The sequence below is a fragment of the Piliocolobus tephrosceles genome, chromosome 2 (genome assembly GCF_002776525.5).
Source record: "Piliocolobus tephrosceles isolate RC106 chromosome 2, ASM277652v3, whole genome shotgun sequence".
NCBI classification, from domain to species: domain Eukaryota; kingdom Metazoa; phylum Chordata; class Mammalia; order Primates; family Cercopithecidae; genus Piliocolobus; species Piliocolobus tephrosceles.
In genome coordinates this window covers 136,113,604-136,140,182 of record NC_045435.1, presented here as the reverse complement: position 1 = coordinate 136,140,182, position 26,579 = coordinate 136,113,604, and the positions used below count along the sequence as shown (strand labels likewise).

At 41.7% G+C, this 26,579-nt stretch overlaps 1 protein-coding gene across 4 annotated transcripts in view; it reads right to left on the bottom strand.

Moving 5' to 3' along the window:
• OSBPL10 (oxysterol binding protein like 10) overlaps positions 1-26,579 on the bottom strand; it is a 331,661-nt gene that overhangs the window by 78,252 nt on the left and 226,830 nt on the right. For all 4 annotated transcript variants that reach the window (XM_023192295.1, XM_023192297.1, XM_023192294.1 and 1 more), the window contains one exon: positions 12,886-13,096. In XM_023192295.1, coding sequence (XP_023048063.1) covers positions 12,886-13,096 — 211 coding nt within the window. The remainder of the gene's footprint in view (positions 1-12,885; positions 13,097-26,579) is intronic.

The window sequence follows — 26,579 nt, the reverse complement described above, 5'->3', positions numbered from 1 at the left end:
AGAGAATACTATAAACACCTCTATGCAAATAAACCAGAAAACCTAGAAGAAATGGATAATTTCCTGGACACTTACACTCTCCCAAGACTAAACCAGGAAGAAGTTGAATTCCTGAATAGACCAATAGCAGGCTCTGAAATTGAGGCAATATTTAATAGCCTACGAACCAAAAAAAAGTCCAGGACCAGACGGATTCACAGCCGAATTCCACCAGAGGTACAAGGAGGAGCTGGTACCACTCCTTCGGAAACTATTCCAATCAAAAGAAAAAGAGAAAATCCTCCCTAACTCATTTTATGAGGCCAACATCATCCTGATACCAAAGCCTAGCAGAGACGCAACAAAAAAAGAGAATTTTAGACCAATATCCCTCATGAACATCGATGCAAAAATCCTCAATAAAATACTGGCAAACTGAATTCAGCAGCACATCAAAAAGCTTATCCACCATGATCAAGTGGGCTTCATCCCTGGGATGCAAGGCTGGTTCAACATACACAAATCAATAAACGTAATCCAGCATATAAACAGAACAAAGACAAAAATCACATGATCATCTCAATAGATGCAGAAAAGGCCTCTGACAAAATTTAACAGCCCTTCATGCTAAAAACTCTCAATAAATTCGGTATTGATGGATGGTATCCCAAAATAATAAGAGCTATTCATGACAAACCCATGGCCAATATCACACTGAATGGGCAAAAACTGGAAGCATTCCCTTTGAAAACTGGCACAAGACAGGGATGCCCTCTCTCACCACTCCTATTCAACATAGTGTCGGAAGTTCTGGCTAGGGCAATCATGCAGGAGAAAGAAATCAAGGGTATTCAGTTAGGAAAAGAAGAAGTCAAATTGTCCCTGTTTGCAGATGACATGATTGTATACTTAGAAAATCCCATCATCTCAGCCAAAATCTCCTTAAGCTGATAAGCAACTTCAGCAAAGTCTCAGGATACAAAATCAATGTGCAAAAATCACAAGCATTCTTATACACCAGTAACAGACAAACAGAGAGCCAAATCATGAATGAACGCCCATTCAGAATAGCTTCAAAGAGAATAAAATACCTAGGAATCCAATTTACAAGGCATGTGAAGGACCTCTTCAAGGAGAACTACAAACCACTGCTCAGTGAAATCAAAGAGGACACAAACAAATGGAAGAACATACCATGCTCATGGATAGGAAAAATCAATATCATGATAATGGCCATACTGCCCAAGGTAATTTATAGATTCAATGCCGTCCCCATTAAGCTACCAATGACTTTCTTCACAGAATTGGAAAAAACTGCTTTAAAGTTCATATGGAACCAAAAAAGATCTGCTGGAGGCATCACAATACCTGACTTCAAACTATACCACAAGGCTACAGTAACCAAAACAGCATGGTACTGGTACCAGAACAGAGATATAGACCAATGGAACAGAACAGAGCCCTCAGAAATAATACCACACATCTACAGCCATCTGTAAAAAGGATTCCCTATTTAATTAATGGTGCTGGGAAAATTGGCTAGCCATAAGTAGAAAGCTGAAACTGGATCCTGTTCTTACTCTTTATACGAAAATTAATTCAAGATGGATTAAAGACTTAAATGTTAGACCTAAAACCATAAAAACCCTAGAAGAAAACCTAGGTAATACCATTCAGGACATAGGCATGGGCAAGGACTTCATGTCTAAAACACCAAAAGCAACGGCAACAAAAGCCAAAATTGACAAATGGGATCTAATTAAACTAAAGAGCTTCTGCACAGCAAAAGAAACTACCATCAGAGTGAATAGGCAACCTACAGAATGGGAGAACATTTTTGCAATCTACTCATCTGACAAAGGGCTAATATCCAGAACCTACAAAGAACTCAAACAAACTTACAAGGAAAAAACAAACAACCCCATCAAAAAGTGGGCAAAGGATATGAACAGACACTTCTCAAAAGAAGACATTCATACAGCCAACAGACACATGAAAAAATGCTCATCATCACTGGCCATCAGAGAAATGCAAATCAAAACCACAATGAGATACCATCTCACACGAGTTAGAATGGCAATCATTAAAAAGTCAGGAAACAACAGGTGTTGAAAAGGATATGGAGAAATAGGAACATTTTTACACTCTTTGTGGGATTGTAAACTAGTTCAACCATTGTGGAAAACAGTGTGGCGATTTCTCAAGGATCTAGAACTAGAAATACCATATGACCCAGCCATCCCATTACTGGGTATATACCCAAAGGATTATAAATCATGCTGCTATAAAGACACATGCACATGTATGTTTATTGCGGCACTATTTATAATAGCAAAGACTTGGAATCAAACCAAATGTCCATCAGTGACAGACTGGATTAAGAAAATGTGGCATACATACACCATGGAATACTATGCAGCCATAAAAAAGGATGAGTTCGTGTCCTTTGTAGGGACATGGATGCAGCTGGAAACCATCATTCTCAGCAAACTATCGCAAGAACAGAAAACCAAACACTGCATGTTCTCACTCATAGGTGGGAATTGAACAATGAGAACACTTGGACATGAGAAGGGGAACATCACACATTGGGGCCTATTGTGGGGAGGGGGGAGGGATGGCATTGGGAGTTATACCTGATGTAAATGATGAGTTGATGGGTGCTGACGAGTTGATGGGTGTAACAAACCTGCACGTTGTGCACATGTACCCTAGAACTAAAGTACAATTAAAAAAAAAAAAAAAGAAGGCTAAGAGGAAGAACACATATAAAATTTCTAAAACAAGGTGTTAGAGAAAACACCAGGAAAGGTGTTTCCTCAGCATATAAATATAGGACAAAGCACTATGTGCTTGTCTATGAAACAAGAACAGAAAACCAGAAGAAGAAAACAGGCTGAGGTGAAAAGAGAAATGGATGCATCAAGGAATTATTATGAGAAAACTAAACCAACATTAGTAGAATTAAAATTAAAACTGAGAACAGGAAATAGTGGGATCAACACTACAGAAAGTCAAATAAGTAATGTATTGAGATATGGAGGCTCTACCTATGTGCAGTTGCAAAAGACACAGATGGCAATCATGAGGCAGAAAACAATAGAGAAAAGCTGGGTGCAGGGACTCATTTCTGTAATCCCAGCACTTTGGGAGGCTGAAGTGGGCAGATCACCTGAGGTCAGGAGGTCGAGACCAGCCTAGCCAACACGAGGAAACCCTGTCTCTACTAAAAATACAAAAATTATCCAGGCATGGTGGCACGCACCTGTAATCCCAGGTATTTGGGAGGCTGAGGCATGAGAATTGCTTGAACTCGGGAGGCAGAGGTTGTAGAGAGCCAAGATCGTGCCACTGCACACCAGCCTGGGTGACAGAGCAAGACTCCATCTCAAAAAAAAAAAAAAAGAGAAGATGCACAACAGAGATCCAAGAGATAAAGGATCCATGTTCCTGAAGGAGGGAGACCATATCAATGGACAGACAAAAATGTAAGTATAAATACATGTCCTGAACTGAACAGAAAGCTGTGGGGGCTGCTGAAAGGAGCCACCACACTCCAGCAAAATCAATGGGAAAAAATGCACATCTAAATATCGCAGCTTGCCGATATTTTCTCGGGCTTTTTATTACTGAAATTCCAAACACGCACAAAAGTAGAATAGTATAATGAATCCCTAGTTTATGAAGTTTGGCAACTTTTTGAATAACAAAAATCAAGAGAAAAATTTTCCAATCACAAAAGCAGAAAAACTAGACCTGCCTTAAAGGAAAAAAAAAAAAAAAAAAAAAATCAGTCTTGAATTTTGCGACAACACTAAATGCCAAAAGATGAATAGGCAAATAGAAGAATGTAAATAGAAACCGACAGATTTGGAGTGGGTTGGGGAGCTGGGGGATAACATTCATCCCCAGCCAAAATGTCTTTCCCTTGGTAAGAATGGCCAGCACTTACTGAGCTCTTGCTAGGTGCCAAGTACTGTTGTACATACTCTCTGTGCTTTGTCTCATCTAATCCTAATGGTGACCCATGAGGCACGTACATATTACTACCACGCCTACCTGACAGATGAAGAAACAAAGGCAATAAGAACTAGTAAGTGGTAGAATCCAGATTAAAACCCGTGCAGCTGAGCTCCCCAGCCCAGACTCTTACACTCCGCACCATGTGCCCTCTCAGCAGCACCGCAGAGACTCAGAAATGATTCTTCTTGCAGGAAAAACAACTTGAAAACATTTCCCAATGTATGAATAAAAGAATCAGAATTAAGAACTCAAGAAATGGGGAAGTCATAAAAAAAAAAAAAACAGAAAAAAACTGGTAGTAAGCAATGAACCCAGTTAAACGCAGAGCTGAGCAGGGCTGGGACTACAGTCAGGCAAGTAAGACATTCACCTCAGGTGTAAAATAAAAGGAAGCATCAAGAAAATCAGTAATCGAGATAAAGTGTAATTTTTTCTAAGAGACAGGATCCCACTATGCTGCCCAGGCTGGAACACAGTGCTACTTACAGGTGTGATCACTGCACACCACAATCTTGAACTCCTGGGCTCAAAAAATCCTCCTTCCTTGGCCTCTCAAATAAGTGGGACTACAGGTATGCACCACCATACCTGGCTGAGGTAAATTATATTTTAACACAATATTTTAAAATTGAAATAAGAAAAGAAGGGAAGAGGAGGGAAAGGAAGGAACGAAGGGACAAAGGAAGGAAGAAAAAAGGAAGAAAGTCTTATAGTACTCAGCCTCACTTCACCCTCATCTCCATCCTATCAGATCCTCTCTGCTACAGACTGAATGTCTACGTTACCCCCTCAAGATTCATATGTTGAAGTCCTAACCCCCAACGTGACCAAGTTTGGAGAAAGGGCCTTCACATTAATAAAGTTAAATGACATAAAAAATGTAGGGTCCTGATCCAATTGGATTAGTGTCCCTGAAAAAAGAGGAAGAGAGACGAGTGCTGAAAGAAGAGGAAGACAGACCAGAGGTCAGTTGCCCTCCAGGTTCACACACCAAGGAAATGCCATGTGTGGACACAGCAAGAAGACGGCTGTCACCAAGCCATGAAGAGAGCCCTCACCAGAAACTTTTGGCCTAGGAGACTAGACTCTGGATCTTAAACTTCCAGCTTCCAAAACTGAGAAATTGTTGTTCTTTAAGCCACCCAGTCTACAGTGGTTTATAATAGCAGCCCAAGCTAAGACACTGTCTTTATGTAAACTTTCGATATTTTGTTCATTATCAATTGTTTTTGCATTAATTTTGGTTAAAAATATTGCATTAAAACATAACTACTTATCTTAACTACTTAACTTTATCTTTTCATCTTAACTACTGAAACTTTTGACACCTTTTTGAATTTTGCACTCAAGACAAGTGTCTCTTTCATCTCACCCTGGTCCCAGCTCCAGAATCGGCTATGAATAATACTTTTTTTTTTTTTTTTTTTTTAAGACAGAGTCTGCTTTGTTGCCCAGGCTGGAGTGCAGTGGCACAATTTCAGCTCACTGTAATCTCTGCCTCCCGGGTTCAAGTGATTCTCCAGGCTCAGCCTCCTGAGTAGCTAGGACTATAGGCACCCGCCACCATGCCCAGTTAATTTTGTATTTTTTTTTGGAGAGATGGGGTTTCACCATATTGGCCAGGCTGGTCTGGAACTCCTGACCTTGTGATCCACCCACCTCGGCCTCCCAAAGTGCTGGGATTACAGGCATGAGCCACCGTGCCTGGCTGCTATGAATAATATTTCTAAGCATGGTTATATAACTGAATATTAAAGTCACATATTATTTTTAAAAAGAATTAGTCATCATACATTATCTAAGTATTATACTAATATTAAAATATTAATAACAATAGCCTGTGTATCATAATAGCAAAAATTGGAAAGCAGAATAGAGGGGCAGAGGAAGTTAAAGTTTGCCCTGTCTTCATCATTAAAGAAAAGATTTAAAAAGTATTCCATCATGCCTTTGAGGACTACCAAAAAAAATAGGTTAAAGAATGCTTATGAAGCTGGGTATGGTGGCATACACCTGTAGTCCCAGCTCTTCAGGAGACTGAGGCAGGAGGATTGGTTGAGCCCAGAAGTTCAAGGCTAGACTGCACTATGATTGTGCCTGTGAAGAGCTACTACACTCCAGCCTGGGCAACATAGTGAGACTCTGTATCTTAAAAAGAAAAAGAAAGAAAGAAAAGAATGGTTATGAAAAACTTAATATGACCACTACTAGAATTTATATATATATGTGTCATATTTCCTTCCAAAGTACTAAAGAAGGGTAAAAGAAATACAACCTGTATAGCAAAATAGAAAACATGAAAAGCAGTATGGAAATAAAAACAAAAATCATAAGGAGACTAAGAGAAAAACACCAGTTTTAAGGGCAAAGGTTTGACCGTGGAATTGTCTTAATCTATCCTTGGCCTTATTTTAAGCCTTGCTTAGAGTGTTGAGAGCTACAAGGCCTCTGCCCAGAGGCCAGTGATAGGTGATGGCCCCTGGAAGGTCTTTCCTCTTCCTGTAACAGCGAATTCATGCTTCCCAGGTTCAGTAAACATAAAATGGTTTTCCAAAATAGAATAAGATCAACATTCACAAAAATATTGAATTTTCACTTGAAACCGTAAGACACATTCCCAGTGGAAAACCAGGGCCTTGGTAACTGTTTTATTTTTATTAGTATTTATTTTTGAGACGGAGTCTTGCTCTGTCACCAGGCTGGAATGCAGTGGCACGATCTCGGCTCACTGCAAGCTCCGCCTCCTGGGTTCAAGCAATTCTCCTGCCTCAGCCTCCCAAGTAGCTGGGACTACAAGCGCGTGCCACCATGCCCAGCTAATTTTTGTATTTTTAGCAGAGACGGCATTTTACCATGTTGGCCTGGATGGTCTTTATCTCTTGACCTCGTGATCCATCCACCTTGGCCTCCCAAAGTGCTGGGATTACAGGTGTAAGCCACTGTGCCCGGCCTCTATCTGCTTTCTTTAGGGAGAAGTTGGCACTCAAAAACTCTGTTTAGACAGTTGTAAAAAAATTTTTAAAAAAACACATATCTGAAATATTCTGCAATGCTAGTTTTTCCTCTTCTCCTGATATCCTATTGATCTGGTTTGGCTCCGTGTCCCCACTCAAATCTCATCTTGTAGCTCCCATAATTCTCACATGTTGTGGGAGAGACCCAGTAGGGTATGACTGAATCATGGGGCAGGTCTATCCCATGCTGTTCTCATGACGGTGAATGTGTCTCACGAGATCTGATGGTTTTAAAAACGGGAGTTTCCCTGCACAAGCTCTCTCTTTGCCTGCTGCCATCCACGTAAGATGTGACTTGCTTCTCCTGGCCTTCTGCCATAATTGCGAGCCCTCCTCAGCCACGTGGAACTGTAAGTCCAATAAACCCCTTTCTTTTGTAAATTGCCCAGTCTTGTGAAAACGAACTAATACACCTATTTACTGAATTATCATATTTCTATCTTAGCTTTTAATCATAAAATAAAGAAAGGTGACTATAAGTGGGGCAAATCTTCACCAAAAGCAGTAGGTATCAGGAAAGAAAGTGTAAGAGACAAAGAAAGCAAAGGAAGTCCCTAAGTGGTGGAAAAGAGATGAAAAATGCAAGTCTGAAGAGGTCTCTGGAAAAATGGAAAGCACCGCAAAAGGAAGAAGACAAACAGCCAGAAGAGCCAAGGGTCCTTATGACAGTCTCACTTATTTGGTCCTTTTGGACAAACTCCAAAATGGGAAGACCAATGCAACTGGCTTATTAACTGACACTCCCCACTCATCTTTCAAGAGGATGAAGCGTTATGGCAAGGATGAGTTCAGGAAAGTATATTAAATTCTGCTCTGGTTCTTCTCCTCTCAAATATATTCTCTTGATCTTTTGTCCCTGTTTGTCTTCAAGGGCACCTGTGTCATCTACTGCATTCTGCCAAGCTTCCATTGTCACTAGCTCTGGCAGCTGCGACTCCAGTGTCCTTCCCCAAGCCTGTTTTACACTGTCATGCTGCTAATGCCAGCTCTTACCTGGACCAGAATGGGCTAGTCCAGTTACAGGCATCTGCCCGAACTCAAACCATGTTACCTAGATTAAGGCTTGCAAGCAAATAGCAAACCAACCAGAAGGATGGAGGGCAGAGTACTCTGTACCCTCAGATCACTTTCTAGGCCCAGTTCCCTCCCACACTTGAAACCCACCTGAAAAGCCCAGGCTCCCAAAGAGCACAACCTTTTCCAGTTCTGAGCGTGGTTCTGCCTGCCTCTTCCCCATAGTCCAGGGAAGGCACACATCTAGGCTGGAGAAAACAGATACCCAGTCCCCTGTCCATCAACTGTTTACCTCCATCAAGCTGCTGAAGTAGATTTAGAAGCCACCAGGAATGGTAAAAGAGCTGCATAATTTAAGCCTTGACCGAAAAGCCAAATTACTTTTTTTTTTTTTTTTTTTTTTTTTTAAGACATAGTCTTTCTCTGTCCCCCAGGCTGGAGTACAGCGGTGCGATCTCAGCTCACTGCAACCTCCGCCTCCAGGGTTCAAGTGAATCTTCTGCCTCAGCCTCCTGAGTAGCGGAGATTACAGGTGTCCGCCAACCACACCTGGCTAATTTTTGTATTTTTAGTAGAGACGAAGTTTCACCATGTTGGTAAGGCTGGTCAAACTCCTGTCCTCAAGTGATCCACCTGCCCCGGCTTCCCAAAGTGCTGAGGTTACAGGCACGAGCCACCACGCCCGGCCAAATTACTTTTTTAATTTTAATTACACACCTCTCCATAAACGGAAGCTAAGTGAAGCACTTCAGACCCAGTATATCTCGGAGATAACATCAGAAACAGGTCTGGGAGCCCAGATGAATAGCTGGGAGGCAGATGAATACTGAAGTATTCTCAGATTTCAGTCTGGTTGGCAGTGTGTTTGAAACAAAAACAGCGTCATGAGCAACATTTGGAGACAAAAGCTCCAAAGCGGCCGGGCGCGGTGGCTCAAGCCTGTAATCCCAGCACTTTGGGAGGCCGAGACGGGCGGATCACGAGGTCAGGAGATCTAGACCATCCTGGCTAACACGGCGAAACCCCGTCTCTACTAAAAATACAAAAAAAAATTAGCCGGGCGAGGTGGCGGGCGCCTGTAGTCCCAGCTACTCCAGAGGCTGAGGCAGGAGAATGGCGTAAACCCGGGAGGCGGAGCTTGCAGTGAGCTGAGATCCGGCCACTGCACTCCAGCCCAGGCGACAGAGTCAGACTCCGTCTCAAAAAAAAAAAAAGAAACCAAAAAAAAAAAAAAAAAAAAAAAAAAAACAAAAAAAAAAAAAAAAAAAAAGCTCCAAAGCAAACATATATCCCAGAAGACACAATTAAATGCTATACAAGATGAAATATACAAGATCATAAATCATTTTTTATTCAGAAAAGGGACAGAAGGAAAAAGAAAAAGAAGAAAAAAAAAAACAACAGTGCAAGGATCAGAAGGCAAAGAGCCATCATGCAGGAACAATCTGTATGAGTATCTGGTATGCTTCAGGTAAGACGGGCCTTCCTGTCCATTGAACACTGAAATGAAACCATGCCAGCGTTTCACTTTAATGAGATTTTGATTTCCATCAGCCCAACCTGGCACTTCTTGGACATAACCATTATATTTTTATCAATGTGTGTCAGGCAGCCGCTATAGCAACTATCAACCCTGCGAGCCCCAAGTGTCTAAACACATACATTTTATGGCAGCACTCCCAGGGCCAACGTATTCTCTCTTCTCTTAGCCCACTAGCTTGAGATTCTGGAATTCTATTTTAACTGCAGACAACTATGATGTTTTTCCTGCAAGAAGTAATTCTATTTCCCCCCAATGTGTAGCATAGACTTAAGACACACGTAGGTTGTTTTAAAACTTCAGGGGCTGTGTTACATGGAATCTGACATGTAAAAAGGGTAAGACGACAAGGAAACAAAGTAATCATTGTGATGCTTCATGCTGTATTTTCCAACTTTCAGCTAAGTTTCTGGATGAAAACAACCCAAAGGAAGGAGAGTGGGCTGGCCGGGCGCGGTGGCTCTCGCCTGTAACCCCAGCACTTTCGGAGGCCAACGCGAGTGGATCACCTGAGGTCAGGAGTTTGAGACCAGCCGGGCTAACATGGAGAAACTCGGTCCTTACTAAAAATACAAAAATTAGCCAGGGGTAGTGGGCACCTATAATCCCAGCTACTCAGGAGGCTGAGGCAGGTGAATTGCCTGAACCTGGGAAGCGGAGGTTGCAGTGAGCTGAGACTGTGTCACTGCACTCCACGCTGGGTGACAGAGTGAGACTCCATCAGGAAGGAAGGAAAGGAGGAAATGAAGAAGGCGGGAAGGGCAAGTGAGAGTCAAGGGTGGAAGAGAGAGCACAGGGAGGACATGGAGGAGGTAGCACCTGATGTGACATAATTTCAGGGACACTTCTTGGTCTCCCCTTTTTCCAATAATTTCCATTTCAATCTGTCACCACCTCTGAAATGCATCCATTTGAGCTTTGTTCCTCCGGGCCCTTAAAAATGCCAGAGATCCAATGAAAGTTAGGAAGAAGAAAAAAAAAAAAAGAATTTCCTAGGAAGCCCTGAAGAAATAATTTTTTTCAAGAGGGATTAATTTTAGGAAAAAGAAAATGATTCAAGCTTGTATTTACTAGTGAAAGATTCTCGAAATGAGCCTATTATGTTGCAGAAGCTACAAGTTACAATACAGGGCAAAAGAGACCACAGAAATTTTGAAAAGGCTCCAGTCTCACTCCAAATTTGTGTTCAGGCCTCAATGGGGGTCACTGAGGCTCCTTCCAGATCAGAAAATGTCAAAAAGCTTCATTGAGCTTCTGCATTTGAGATTCATTCTTAAAGCTGAGAAGCAAGAGGAAAGTTAGAAAAGCAGGTTTGGGTGCCTTTGCTCCATGCTTGAATATGCGCAAATCTCCTAGACTGGATTCTGCACCGAGATTGTTTTATTTTGCTATCAAGGCTATCAATGGGTTAACCAGCAAAGAAGATTGTACTCTTGTTAATTTACTGATTTTGATCATTGTGCTGTCTTTAGAGGACAGTGTCCTTTTTTTAAAGGAAATACACACTGAAGTATTTAATAGTGAAGGGACATGATGTCTGCAATTTACTCTTAATTGGTTAGAAAATCATAATATGTAAATATAGGGAAAAGATGAAGTAAATATAACATGTTACTGTTTGAGGAATTTGTAGAGGGATATATGAACATTTTTCATACTATTCTTGCAACTTTTCTGAAGTCTGAAATTATTTTTTAAAAACATATATACACCTGCCTTGAGAGAATTATAATGCTCACAAGACACTGTTCCCAGCCTCAGTTTGGGGGGCTGAACCCGCTGAGTGGTTGTTCTGGATTGAACAAAGAACCCCAGGCCGGGAAGACGCCTGCCACAGCGGAAAGAGCCTGGTTCTGCCCTCGTTCTGCCACTTAGCTGGGTGGCCTTGGGCAAGTTGTTTAATAGTTCCGTGTCCCAGCATATCATCTGAACAATGCACATAATCATACCTACTTTGTAAAGATTTCAGAAAACATGTAGCAAAGGCCAAGTTCAGTAAATGATAGTGGGTTTTACAAAAAGAAAACCACATTACCCCCACACAGTCTGCTCTGAAAAACCAACGTCCCTTTTACGCTTCAGTGAAACAAAGGGCAAAGGGCAGCTGGGGAAAGTATGAAATATAAAGACTATCACTCATAGTCTGGCTTTACTTCCTATCACCTAACTTGCCTCATTCCTTCATTAAATAAGTGACCCCTGGGCAACAAAGCACAATAAGGCTGCTGTTATTCTGTTAATTATAATATTTTATAATTGTATGTGACATAACCAATCTCATACTATTTTTACCTTTATCTTAATCTTCACAAATATCTTTATATCTGCTCATTGATTAAACCTTCCTCCAAAAGGATTGAGGCATCTCAAGGAAGTGCATTATTATCTCCAGTTTCTTGATTAAGAGCTAGAAATACTCCTGATGTGTATTCCAGAGGTTTCCTCGTGAGGGGACAGGCAAGAGGATGTTTACTGCAGCGAGGTGAGTGGGGCAGAGAGCTGGAAGCAATGTGCATTATCTGTCATCTGAGAGTGGCTGGGTATAATGTGGTGGACCCAACACCATGGAAATAATGGACCAGATGCTGCATGCCAGTGGATCTTAAAAACAGAATGCTGAGGCCTGTAATCCCAGCACTTTGGGAGGCTGAGGCGGGAGGGTCGCCTGAGGTTGGGAGTTCAAGACCAGCCTGACCAACGTGGAGAAATCCCGTCTCTACTAAAAATACAAAATTAGCTGGGCATGGTGGCACATGCCTGTAATTCCAGCTACTCGGGAGGCTGAGGCAGGAGAATCGCTTGAACCCAAGAGGTGGAGGATGCAGTGAGCTGAGATTGCACCACTGCACTCCAGCCTGGGCAACAAGAGCGAGTGCAACAAGAGCGAAAACTCTGTTTCAAAACAAAACAAAAAAACAGAATGCTGAGTGCAAATGTCATGAATGGAATGAGACTTATAATGTGATGTCAGCAAGTCTGAAAGGTGTTTCATAGTATTTATGTAAATATTTTAGTTACATTTTTCACAAAATGTTACATTTGTAACTTGTAAAATAAAAATATATCCCGAACAGTAGAGGAAGGGCAGGAGAGATGAATGCAGAATTACATTTTTCATGAAATGTTACATTTGTAACTTGTAACATAAAAATATATCCCTAACAGTAGAAAGGAAGCGCAGTAGAAACACTTGAATATAAGGATAGATGGATGGATCACAGAGAAATGGATGGAATTAAAAGAGGAAGACAATGGGACACACACACATAGTGTGTGTACTCATCCTAAACATGGACGAGCTGCCGGCGGTCTTACCCGAGGCTCCTGGCTTCTGGCTGGGCTGGCCCGCCTGGTGCACACTCTGCTGTAACAAGTTGAGGCACTCCCCAAGGCAGCTGAGGGTGGCAGCAGAGGTAGCTTTCAGAAGCAGCAGGTCCTGGTCCAAGGCAGTGAGGGGGCCGGACCCTGGCAGGGACTCAATGGCGTGCACGAGGTTCTTCTGCTGCCCTTCCACCTGGTTCATCATCTACGAAACAAGACGACAGTAAGGAGGTGAGGGGCAGAAGCTCTTCTTTCAACAGGCTGGGGAGGCGGCAGTTAAACCACAGAAGTGGGTAAAACTGGGTGAGGGTCAGCTCAGTGTGTTTGGTGCACGTCCGTCTTTTGATAAATACTCAATCCTGGGTGAAATCTGTCTAGGTAAATTTATCCAAAGGCACTCTAATCAAAAGAGAATTTTTGAACGTTAGAGCTAAAAGGGGCCATCAGGGCCATCTGGGTATATCATTTTACAGATCTTCTGAAGGTAAGTCAATAATAAATACATTGAAAGCGTCCTTGCAACCACCTTTACAGCTCTTTTTCTACAGAAGGTTATCTGAGACAGCAGGCGCGCTGTGGCTGTCCCTCAGAGCAAGGCTTCCTCCTTGCTTTTCCTCCAGCTCCAATCCTTAACTCTTTGGTAGTCCTGTTCAGAGTTCACGAAGCGGAAGGGAAATCTGGGGCTGGTGTTTGTACAAAGGAGATCACAATGAAACCGGTGCTGAGCCCACTTCACTCACTTGCAAATAAAAAATGCTAAACAGGACATGACCTTCTTAACACCATGAGAGATGTCAGGAAGAGAAAAACCAGGAATCCTAGAGCCAGTCCTACTCCATGGCTTTAGCTATGACAAATAATCGTATTTTGTGGCCTGGCTTCAATTCATAAGCTTATCATAAGACAAACAGTAGTCTAATCATGTCTTTGAACTAACAAGTCAAAAAGAAAGGAACACAAGAACTAGAAAAGGACTTTAATGGTTATCTTGTGAAGTTCATCCTCCTCATGTTTGATAACTTATCCCATTAAACAGGATGATGTATATAAAGTGCTTAGACATCATGTCTAACAAATAATTAGCAGGTCTAAGAAGTGCAGGAGCTCAAGCAACCCGCCCAAGATCACAAAGCCCATTGACATCAGAAGCAGGAGTAAATTCCTGTTCTCTGGTCCACTGTGTTTTAAGCTTCTCCACAAAAGCTGTTTTTATTTGAAGCAACATCTCCTACTTTGTCACTGTCACCCCTGGAGGATCCTTGTCACCATGATGTCACCAGTGGGAAGAAGCAGTAATTCTGTAAGGACTGTTGGACTTCGACACAAAGCTCATTCCTTTTTTGCTTAGCCTTTTTTCTCTTTCCTTTTGAAACAAATACCTGCTACTGGCGATTACTTCAAAATGATTTTTTTTAAAAGATTAATCTTAAGAGACATGTTCCACAGATGTGGTTTGAGCATTCTCATCTTAGTGTACACATCCATAATCTCCATAATCTGGCCATGCAAATTGTTTTTTGTACATTACAGAAGATCTACCTAGCCATTCTGGCTCCTAAAACGCCTATAAATAAGGAAAGCTCAGTAAGTACTCATTTCTTCTTCAGGTCTTTGTTTAAAAGTCATCTTTTTAGGTGGGTGCAGTGGCTCACGCCTGTAATCCCAGCACTTTGGGAGGTGGGTGGAACATCTGAGGTCAGGAGTTTGAGACCAGCCTGGCCAACATGGTGAAACCCAATCTCTACTAAAAATACAAAACTTAGCTGGCCGTGGTGGCAGGCACCTGTAGTCCCAACTACTCGGGAGGATAAGGGAGGAGAATAGCTTGAATCCAGGAGGTAGAGTTTGCAGTAAGCTGAGCTGGCGCCACTGTACTCCAGCCTGGGTGACAGAGTGAGATGCCATCTAAAAAAAAATATATATATATATATATATATATCAACAAATAGAATAAAATAATAAAAGTCACCTTTTTGAGAAATCTTCCCAAACCACTTCATTTAAAATTGCACCTCCAGGCCAGGCATGGTGGCTCACGCCTATAATCCCAGCACTTTGGGAGGCCAAGGTTGGTGGATCATTTGAGGTCAGGAGTTTGAAACCAGCCTAGCCAACGTGGTGAAACGCTGTCTCTACCAAAAAAATACAAAAATAAGCCAGGCGTCATGGTGGGCACCTGTAATCCCAGCTACTCGGAAGGCTGAGGTAGGAGAATCGCTTTAACCCAGGAAGCGAAATTAAGCCGAAATCATGCCACTGCACTCCAGCCTGGGCGACAGAGCAAGACTCAGTCTCAAAAAAAACAAAAAAAATTGCACCTTCAGCCCAACCCCAGGCACATCTGTCTTCCTTGCCAACCTTATTATCCACAGCATCTACCTCCTTCCAAACTAACTTGTAATTTCTTTATTATATTCATTTATGCTAGTGTGCAAGCAGGAATCATCATCTGTGTTGTTCGCTGATGTATCCCAAGTACTATAAGTACCTACCTATTGAATGAATGAATGAATCCAAGTCTCCCTCCTCTCACTGAAGTGCAAAAGAATCCATTTATGACATATAGTCTACAGAATACTTGATGAACATAATATGGCTGAAGATTTAGTAACGGATAATACCTCCATTATCAGTTTGCCAAGAAATACTGCCAACTAGTTAAATTTAACTTCAAACAAGATAAAATGTCTATGTATTCTCTGACATTTATATGTATAAATGCTAACAGTTAGGGAGAAATGGATTTCGAGCTATTTGTAGTCAGCATTTCTGTAAATTCCTACTATAAAATCCTGTCTTAGAAAAATGTACTGAAAAGAAAGAAGAAATCATGATGAAACATGATACATTATGTTTTTATTATTATGAATGATGCCATAATGCTTAACAGAAAAGGTGAATAACATCAAGCCATAAACTATATGGTATATACTCATTTTTAATCGACAAAAAGAACTATATTCCAATTATATAGTATAGGATAAATATTGTTATTTCATAAACATAAGATATTATGAAAATCTTAGGTAATAAAAACATGAAACCAGCTTGGAGGATATTCTTCTCTATTACAACAGATGCATGTGCTCAGAGATGGAATCCACGCACTAGCTCTCTAAAAAAGCATTCAAGCCAGGAGGGGTGGCTCACGCCTGTAATCCCAGCACTTTGGGAGGCCAAGGCGGGCAGATCACTTGAGGCCAGGAGTTGGAGACCAGCCTGGCCAACATAATGAAACCACATCCCTACCAAAACAAACAAACAAAAAACAAAGTTAGCCGGGCATGGTGGTGCACCTGTGGTCGGTCCTAGCTACTCAGGAGGCTGAGGTGGGAGGATCCCTTGAGCCCAGGGGGTGGGAGCTGCAGTGAGCTGTGACCACACCACTACACTCCAGCCTGGGCGACAGAGTGAGACCCTGTCTCAAAATAAACAAACAAACAAACCAACAAATAAATTAAAAATAAAAAGCATTCATCAGTATTTACTGAGAGCCTATTGCCAATAGCAAGGGTAGGTAGCCTTTAAAGGCAGTAGGTGTGTTTGGCAGTTACCATGACTGGGGAAGAACTATGGCACTGAAAGCATAGGGCCCAGGAGTGCTAAATGTCTCTTGAATCAGGGCACAGTCCTGTACAACAAAGAATGTTGCTGTTGAAAATACTAACAGTGCCCCCTTGAGTAACCCTTTGCTAGAGACACATCAATAACCAGGCACTTCATGGCTTTGACTTCTTTCTTGGGAAACTGAAGGCTAAAAATAATACAAGCTTTACAGTGATTGGCACACAGTACACACCTCCTACAGACTCATCTTCTTCTCATTTTCCATGAGATGTGAAACAGAACCCTAGTCTTTAATGACACAATCGATGCCAATCTTCACTTTATGTTAGCTTCATGAGAATCCAAAAGAAGTTGATTGAACCCTGAAAGAAATGTAGGAGTTATTGCTTTGGAGCTGTGCATCAGTTATTACTGCTCTAACACTTGCTAAGACTGGGAGGCACTGATGAAGACTCCTCATCAGACTTCTAAAGAACAAGTTTTAGCTATGTCCATCTCTCTCTCACTTTCATTAAGGGCACACGTGAGATGATAAATGTGGTACCAAAAGGCTGAATGCACCAAAAATACCAACAGCAAATTCTTAAAGAGGGTTCCTTCTCGCCTTCAAGGTGCCTACCAGCTTATCAACAAAGGAGCAAAGCCCAACCATTCGCAAACAGACTCACCTACATCTTCCAGCCTTTAAGAAAATGTTGAACCATTTGCTTTAGTTACGAAGTTTCAAATTATAACCCCAAATACTTCTTCCAGGGCACACCAACATGAATCATCCACGATTGTTTAAAAACAAGCAAAAAAAGCAAACATTTCATTTCTTTCTGGAATTTGGCTTCCACAATCAGGGCATCATGATGTTGTAACACAGGCACAAAAACAGAGCCTCAGATTAAATTTCAGAGATAAACCACCTGAAAATATCAACTCTGAGGTTGTAAAAAGAGATGAAATGTAGGTCAAGTTGAACTTCACAGATAAGAAACTTCTCAGAGAGGGAATAAAAATTCTATGACCTGTTTCTTATAGTACAATGACACGTGCATTACAAAATCAAATCATAGGAGTTAATGTTAATAGCATCAGTGGCTGCAGAAAGAGGAAAAACAAGTCAAAAAAGCAGAAACGAAGATGCAAAGATCGAAACCCAATGGTATCTAGCTCAACAAGTTCAAATCTGGCTAAAGCAAGGACTGCAGCAGACAGCGAGAAGATGAGGGCCTCATTTGTCTAGACTGCTTCGGATTTTTCTGAGCTGTAAACCCTGGTACAGGTTTCAGAGGCCCCTGAAAAGTCCAATCCTGATGGGTCAGATGTCCACAAATTTGACAACTTCAGTCACTCCTCCATTACCCTCCAAAAGCTCAGCATAAAGTAGCTCCTAAACAAATATTCCTAACCCTAAAGAAACCAAAGCTGCTTCTCTGGTTGGCAGAGCCTCAATCTGTGCCCCAGTGCCTTCAGTAACTCAATCTGTCTGGCTTGGAAGGAGACCGAACAATTTGATGCCACATACCAGATGGCCTTGGTTTGGCATTTCTTTTCAGTCTGGCGGAATTCCTGAGTCCCCACTAAGTTCCCCTTTGAGTCAGGGGATCAGTCCTTGGTTAACATAGGCACTTCTTCACTTGGCCAATGTCCTCACCTAAGCTTTAAAGCCATGCTTCAAGAATTTTTTTTTTTTTTTTTTTTTTTTTTTGAGACGGAGTTTCGCTCTTATTGCGCAGGCTGAACAGCAGTGGTGTGATCTCAGCTCACCGCAACCTCCGCCTCACCTCCCGGGTTCATACGATTTTCCTAACTCAGCCTCCTGAGTAGCTGGGATTACAGGCATGTGCCACCACGCCCAATTAATTTTGTATTTTTAGTATAGACGGGGTTTCTCCATGTTGATCAGGCTAGTCTCGAACTCTCGACCTCAGGTGATCTGCTCGCCTCGGCCTCCCAAAGTGCTGGGATTACAGGCGTGACCCACCATTCCCGGCCGCTTTAGGGATCTTTAAACCAAACCCCCCCACCCCCCAACAAACACACACACAGTTTACTATCTGCATTAACATGGCTTTACTATCCTACTCCACTCCTCTCATGAGCATTACTTTAATTTTGCAGGAGACTCCATCCCAGAAATGGTTTGATAATGTATTATAGGAACTTCCCCAAATGTCCATCAACTCTTTAATAAAAACCATCAACACTCTGTCCCCTAAAAGTCTTTGACTGTCTTGCCCTCAAAATCCTTGCCTTGTTGTTTTCACTAATCCTGAACTGTTCAATCTTGATTCTTAATCTTAATCCTAATCAAGTCTCCACATTGTAAACCAAACTTCCAGTTCTGGATAAATTCTGACCTTGCCTTCCCGGCTTGGTGACACAGCCAGCACCCTGCGGAGGTGGTGTTTTCCCTCACAGTGGCAAACAATAAAGTCGGTCTTGTCTTATTAACAAATGATACGTTGGTATGGCGAGAGCTGCCATTCCAATCGTAACTCCCTTCTCCAAACGTCTGAGTGTTGGGGCACAGTCAGTCCTGGTCTCACACCTGAACAATTTTGTCTTCTCTCCATGAGCTGCTGACTTTTCCTACTTAACATTCTACCTTCGCCCTATAATTCCCAGCCTACGTCCCTTGTGCTACACCTCCTGGCACAACATACCCCTAAAATGAGAGCCCTCCAAGCGTTCCCTTTAGGCAGGGTCCTGAGCCCCTTGGGACACTGCTCCTCATACCCACAAACACAATCCTGTGTAGGCCAGTCCCAAACAGTTCGTGACTGCCAAATATCTGTTGACCCCGTTTCAGGGGAGTGGAGAAAGAAAAGCCCCGTCGAGTGTACAGAACTTCCAAACACACATTTCTCTCAGCAGGGCTAAGAGAGTGACGGTGGCAATAACGGACAAGATGAGCGGAAGGAAGAGGGATCCAGCTCCAATGGGGAGAGGGTGCTGGCTAAACAGATGACAACGTTACAAAGAAGAAGAAGAAAGGAAAAAGACACAGAGAAGGGAGAAACCAATATAAGGAATATCACACTGTATACTATAAACCAAAGGAAACAAACAAAAAAAAGGTGAACAGAAGAAGGCAGGATCTCAAAAACAGTGACCACCAGGTCATCAATGCACTGACTTCAGGGGTCTGCAGACTTCTGTAAAGGGCCAAGTAGTCAACACTTTAGGTTTTGCAGACAGTATGGTCTCTGTGGCAACTACTCAACTCTGCCATTGTAGCCTGAAAGCAGCCAGAGGCAGTGAATAAACAAATGGGCATGGCAGTTTTCCAGTGAAACTAACATTTTTATTCACTCTCAGTTTCGGTGTCAGATAAGATCTTTTCTCACTCATGTTGTGATCGTCCTGGTTCTTGACATGACTAATGATTTTCAATTCTATCCTAGATATTTTGGTTATTATGTTAGGGGACTCTGGGTCCCATTTGATTTTTTTCTTTTTTTAGGCTGGGAGTCTTATGTTTAAGTTTAGAACGTAGGTCCTGGCCTGCTTTTATGGGCTGTGGTTCCAATGACGATCTAATTTCAGAGCCATTGTGGTACTATTTTAATCTGCTTGGTTCGTCTCCTGCCTCTGGAGCCTCCACTCATCCCTGTCGGTGTTGCCAAAGGGGACAGAAAGAGCTTCCCCAGACCTCTGACTGGTGCCTCTAGCTGAAAGAACGGAGTTTCCAGCCTTCCAGGAGGGGAGCAGGATCACCCTTGCTCATGTCCCTAGCTGCATCTTGCCCTAACTCTGGGTGGGAGGGAAGTCTCAGGCCTGAAGTCATTTTTTATGCCTAAGGGCATAACAGTCTGCTTTCCTTTCAAAGGTGTGTTAAGTGTAGACATCCTATTTCCACTTCCAAGTTGAAGACTGCTTCATAAGCAGATCTAACTGGCCGGTTGGAAGGTTGTACTAATCTTTTTGGTAATAGAATCTATTCTCCCTTTCAGAAAATTGGCAGAAGAGATGCATTCATTATTTCTAGATATTTCCTGCTTTCTAGATTCATACTTACTTTGCCTTGGACTTCATGGTATAATTATTGAGGCTGACCATCACTGAGTGACTTAAGCCATGATTCCAGGTTTTTCTGTCCACCCTTGTCCCTGGAAGGCAGGACAGGCTAACGGCATTTTGAAGTTCAACAATCTGACACCCTACCTTTATCATGTGAGATGAGAGGGAGGGAACAGAAGAGTGGCTGAAAGGACAACCCAAAGACGTAGAACATCCAAATCTTTTCCTGGTCCTTCCATAGTTTGAGTTGGTATCTAGAAATCTCAGTGTTGCCTCTAAACCAGCCCATGCTGTTAAGGGCAAAAGGTAAATGCAAAATTCTGAATTGCACCTACACACTCAAAAGACACTTTCTGAAGATGTGGGGAGATAAGCCTTCTGCAGTTCCAAAAAACCGATTCCTTTCTGTCATTTCTTCACCTTTGGCTTTTCTACAATCATTGCCTCACCACTCCCAATAGTAACACCACACTGCACAAACATAAAATGCAAATTTTATCTTTTATCTTTACAAACGCCTTAGGAGGAAACCGTTACTGAGATTCTCAAGAAAAGTGAGATTGTAACACTCACAACTTATCTGACGGGTCTGTGAAGTCTGCCTCTCTGCAGGCAGGAATCCTGAGTTCAGAGAAGCTGAACGACCTTGTCAAAGTCACAGCTTCACCTTCCTGGCAAGGCACGACTCACCGTTAGTCCTCCCGCTCCACTTCAGCACCCTTTCCACTCTGACACATGCTCCTGTGTACTTCCTCGTATTTCTTTCATATATTCTAGAAGCAAAAGCTATCTCCTGCCTCAGAAAACAACTATGATAAGGTTTCTTCCTTTCCACTGTCCCACAGCCCACCCATTCTCACCATCGGGAAACCAGCTTTCTTGTTTTGCTTTCCAATTACAAAAGGCTGGCTCATTCCATCAACCACCATCCCAACAGAATCAGACAGTAAAAACAGTCATAAAGAAGGAAGTAAAGTTACCTGTCATCCCACTTCCTGGAGATAAGTGCTGTTAACATTCTAGTATTATTCGGACTCTTCTAATTTATATGTACACACACAGAGGTATATTATTTTATCTTAAAAACATCACTCCTTATATATAATTGTATAACCTTTGATCACTTTAGAATACATCATCTCTAACACTTGGGACGTACTTCAAAATAACCCAATGGGGATAAAAGAGCACGGATGAAACAATATTGGCTTTGGGGGTAGCTAAAGCTGTTGATGGGTACATGGAAATTCAATATGATCTTTCTCTAGGGTGTTTACATTTGAAATTTTTCATAACAATGTCTTTTAAAATAGGGGGGAAACCTCCTCTTGGCTTTCACATTTTAAATCTTAAATGTTACTGTTGCAGGCCGCAGGCATGACAGGCAATGAGCAGGTGAAGAGCCAATGGAAAAGTATTCAGAAACTCCTGTGTGAGTTAATAGGCTTCTGAATGTATGGCTGTGGTCCACAGAGAAGGCTGGAGAAGGTAGCAAGGAGATGCTGTATCAGCTACTACAGCCTTAAAACAAAGTTGGTGTCTCTTTGTACTTTAAAATTCTTCCTATGCAACTTATTCTAATTTCGTTTAATAAATAAACATGAGGGTTTTTCCATGAAAAAAATAAAATAAAACAGGGGGAAAATACATTATTATGGTTGAAATGTATCCTTCACCACATTCATATGTTGAAGTCCTAATTCCCAGTATCTTAGAATATAACCCTATTTGGAGATTGGGTCTCTATAAAAGGAATCAAGATAAATACGGTCTTGAGGGTGGTCCCTAATCCAATATGACTGGTGTTCTTATAAAAAGGGGAAATTTGGGCCAAGAATAGTGGCTCATACCTGTAAATTCCAGCACTTTGGGAGGCTGAGGCAGAAAGATCACTTGAGGCCAGGAGTTTAAGACCAGCAGTAAGACATGGGGAGAAGATGATCATCTACAAGCCAGCACACCCTTCTCTCATGGTGCTCAGAAGGCACCAACTCGACCAGTGACTTGATTTTGGACTTCCAGCCTCCACAACTGTGAGACAATGGAATCTGTTGTTTAACACACTTTGTCTGTGATCCTTTGTTAATGCAGCACTAGTGAGTGCTAGCAGACACATCATAGACATCTTTACACACCAATAAACATACATCTCATTTTAATGACTGCATGTGTAAGGGCTTTTAACTCCAAACAAAGTAGGTCTTGGCTTTAGAACAAAAGTTCCTTCGACGCAATCTCTATCAGTTTTTCTCATGTCATTTTTGCTAAAGGAAACACTGAAGTGGAAGAAACATTTTCAGAACTGTATAAAAGAATATGCTGTAGAAGACCAAAAATATACCACCCCAAAATATAATTATAGAAAACCAGAATATGCCTCCCTGAAATATGCCTCTTTGGCATAAAGATTATTTTGAGAAACTACAGACACCAGAACAGCTCTGAAAGCAAAGAAGTTATCCTTTTGTAAGGGAAATTTACATTTATAAAGCAAGTCTCCATTCTCTGAACCAGGAAGATAATAAGGATGACTAAACTATAGAGCCTCATCAATGGAGAAGGCACAAACTTAAAACTCTGCATATCAAAACGTACTCATGTTTACAGTACTTTTCCTGGATACCTCCCCAAAATCTGCCTTCCCCTCACCCTTCTTAATCTCACAGGAAGATATTTATGCCTGAAGCCTGTCACCTCTTTGAGAGTTACTCACTTCTCTTGAGTATCTCTCATGTATACACGATATGTACATGTATTAAATTTCAGTTTTTCTGTTGTTAATCTGTCTTTTGTTACACAGTCCATCCCAACTAAGAACCGAGAAATAAAAATAAAATTCTAGGACCCCCAACCAAGTAAACAGATACCCCTGTTAGCCAAGGGGACCCCAGAGAAACCCTGAAAACAGAGCTCCCAGCCATGACAGGATGGGAGGTCCAACTCCCGAACTGCTCTTAGGCTTTCTTCCCTAAGGGCTAAACAGAAACCAGCCCTTTCAAACAACTCCACCCCCATTTCAATTAAGCCCACTGACACTCCCCCCACCCTTTTGTGGTTTCAACAAAGCAACTGACAGGCATTCCTGATAAGAGACCACTGACCACGAGAGTGGTTCTGGCCAGTCTAGGAGGATGTGCAGTGAGGGTTTTCGTGTCCTGGGCTTCATCTTTTGATGTGAGAGGGCGGAAAACTCTATCCCTGGATCATGCTAATGCTGCATTTTTTTGAACATGGATCTCATGGAGCAGCATGAAGTTCAACTGCATGTGTACATATTTCTCCTTTCATAAATATTCATGATTCCTCCTACAGCTTATTGAATATGTTTATTTGGCCACTTTGTTCAGTAAAAAGCCTTGGCTTATTCTTCCCACCCTTGAAGTGCCTGTTTCTGGCTTCTGGCCAGAGACTATGCTTCCCAGCCTGTCAAAATGGCCACCCTACAGGCTGTAGCCATTTGTGAGAAATAAAGCTCTCCTTTCCAAATTATGAACCTCATCATTCTTCAGCTGACAGAACTATGAAGAGTAAGGAAAAAAATATTTCTCCTCCCCTATGATTTCTACACAATGGTTAAAAATTATTTATTTAGAAATCCCATTTGTCAGAATTGAATAACATGTAAACATGTTGAAAACAAGGGGTGAAAGATACAAAAGGAATAATCTCTTAAATTGTTTTCAAAGAAAATGCCACTGTCCAACAGAAGGATTCTGAGTAGAAGGCAAAGGATCAGTGAATAAGTGCCTCATTCGCTATGATTTATCTATACTCTCTGCCTCCCACACACACAGACACAGACCTGAACAGGATCCTGAACGCAGATCGAGTAGCACTTACATCTCTGGACACAAGTTTGGCCTCCCTTGCCCAACATCGGAAACTGGGGCTTCTATGGGAGTTCCATTCTGCAGCAGGCTACTCTCTGTTTTGTTTTAATTAAAAATCTCCTTTGAATACAAAATAATACTTAACATAGAAAAAAAACCAATCAATAGAAGGAAAAATACCCATAATATATCCAGTACCAGAGAGAAGTTTTAAAATCTTGGCAAATGTACTTACAAAATTTTTATGTATATATATGGCCAACCCTTAAACAATTTGAGGGTAGTAGAAGATCCTCATACAACTTTCGGTTCCCTAAAAACTTACCTACTAATATACCACTGTTGACTGGAAGGCTTACTGATACCATTAGCAGTCGATTAGCACATATTTTGTATGTCATATTATATGCTGTATTCTTACAACAAAGCAAGAGAAAAGAGATGTTATTTTATTTGTTTTCTATTTACTTTTTTTTTTGAGAAAGAGTCTCACGCCATCACCCAGGCTGGAGTGCAGTGGCACGATCTTGGCTCACTGCAACCTCTGCCTCCTGGGTTCAAGTGATTCTCGTGCCTCAGCCACCTGAGTAGCTGGAATTACAGGCATACACCACCACATCTGGCTAATTTTTTTTGTATTTTTAGTAGAGACAGGGTTTCGCCATGTTGGCCAGGCTGGTCTCGAACTCCTGACCTCAAGTGCTCACCTGCCCACCTTGACCTCGCAAAGTGCTGGGATTACAGGCATGAGTCACCATGCCCGGCCAAGAGATGTTATTTTAAAAATTGTAAGGAAGAGAAAATATATTTACTATTAAGTGGAAGTGAATCACCACGAAGGTCTTCGTCCTTTTCTTCACATTGAGTAGGCTGAGGAGGAGGAGAATAGGAGGGGTTGGTCTTGCTGTCTTCACAGTGGCAGAGACAGAAGAGTTGGAGGAGATGAAAGGAGAGGCAGTCACACTCAGTGTAATTTTTACTGAGAAAATCCACATATCAGTGGCCCCGCACAGTTCCAACCTGTGCTGTTCAAGGGTCAAGTGTACAGTCACCCCTCAGTACCCATGGGGGATTGGTTCCAGGACCCCACCTGGATACCAAAATCCATGTATGCTCAAGCCCCCTAACATAAAAAGATAATAATATCTGCATACCCTCCCATATGCTTTAGATCATCTCTAAATTGCTTATGACATCTAATACAATGTAAATGTCACATAAATAGTTGCTATACTTTATTGCTCATGGGAAAATGACAAGAAAAAGCTTGTATATGTTCAATATAGATGCAATCATCCGTATTTTTTCCTGAATATTTTCAATCCTCAGTTGGTTGAATCCACGGATGCAGAACCCACAGATAAGGAGGGATGACTGTATGCCCTTTTTTCACTTTTTATGAAAATGGCTGCAGGCCATAATCATGTTTATAACCTTTTTAATTCAACATACCATGTCAACTAATTTCTACAATACTATTTAAAATACTGCAGAACATTTCATCACATAAATATGCCACAACTTACTGCCCAATTCCCTACGGCCGACATTACAATGATGTTTAACTTTTTTCTCTATGATGGATTACGATTCAGCAAACTTCTCTGTATCTAAATCTTAGCATAACTTCAAAAAGATTTTGTTAAAATAAACTTCTAGAAGAGGAACTGCTGAATTTAAGGTTTTTTTTTTTTTTTTTTTATAAATACTGCCAGCTCACCACTGAAAAAAACTGTAACAATTTATATTCTCTCAGTAGTGTGTGAGCTGTCTTCTGCCCTATCACTCTCCAACATCTTTCTTTCTTAAACAATTTCAGAGTCAAAAACAAAAAGAATACCCAAACCAGTATTTTATTGTTTTAATTCATTGTTCATGTCCCTGCATAATGCAGAGCAAAGAAAAGTTAAGAAGTTTCCGCCAGGCGCGGTGGCTCACGCCTGTAATCTCAGCACTTTGGGAGGCCAAGGCAGCCGGATCACGAGGTCAGGAGTTCAAGGCCGGCCTGGCCATCACAGTGAAACCCAGTCTCTACTAAAAATACAAAAATTAGCCGGGTGTGGTGGCGCATGCCTGTAATAACAGCTACTTGGGAAGATGAGGCAGGAGAATTGCTTCTTGAACCCGGGAGGTGGAGGTTGCAGTGAGCGAAAACTGCATCATTGCAGTCCAGCCTGGGCAACAGAGTGAGACGCCATTTCAAAAAAAAAAAAAAAAAAAAAAAAAAAGTTTCCATATCCAGTAAAGAAAATTTAAGGAAATAAGACTAAAGAGGCCTGG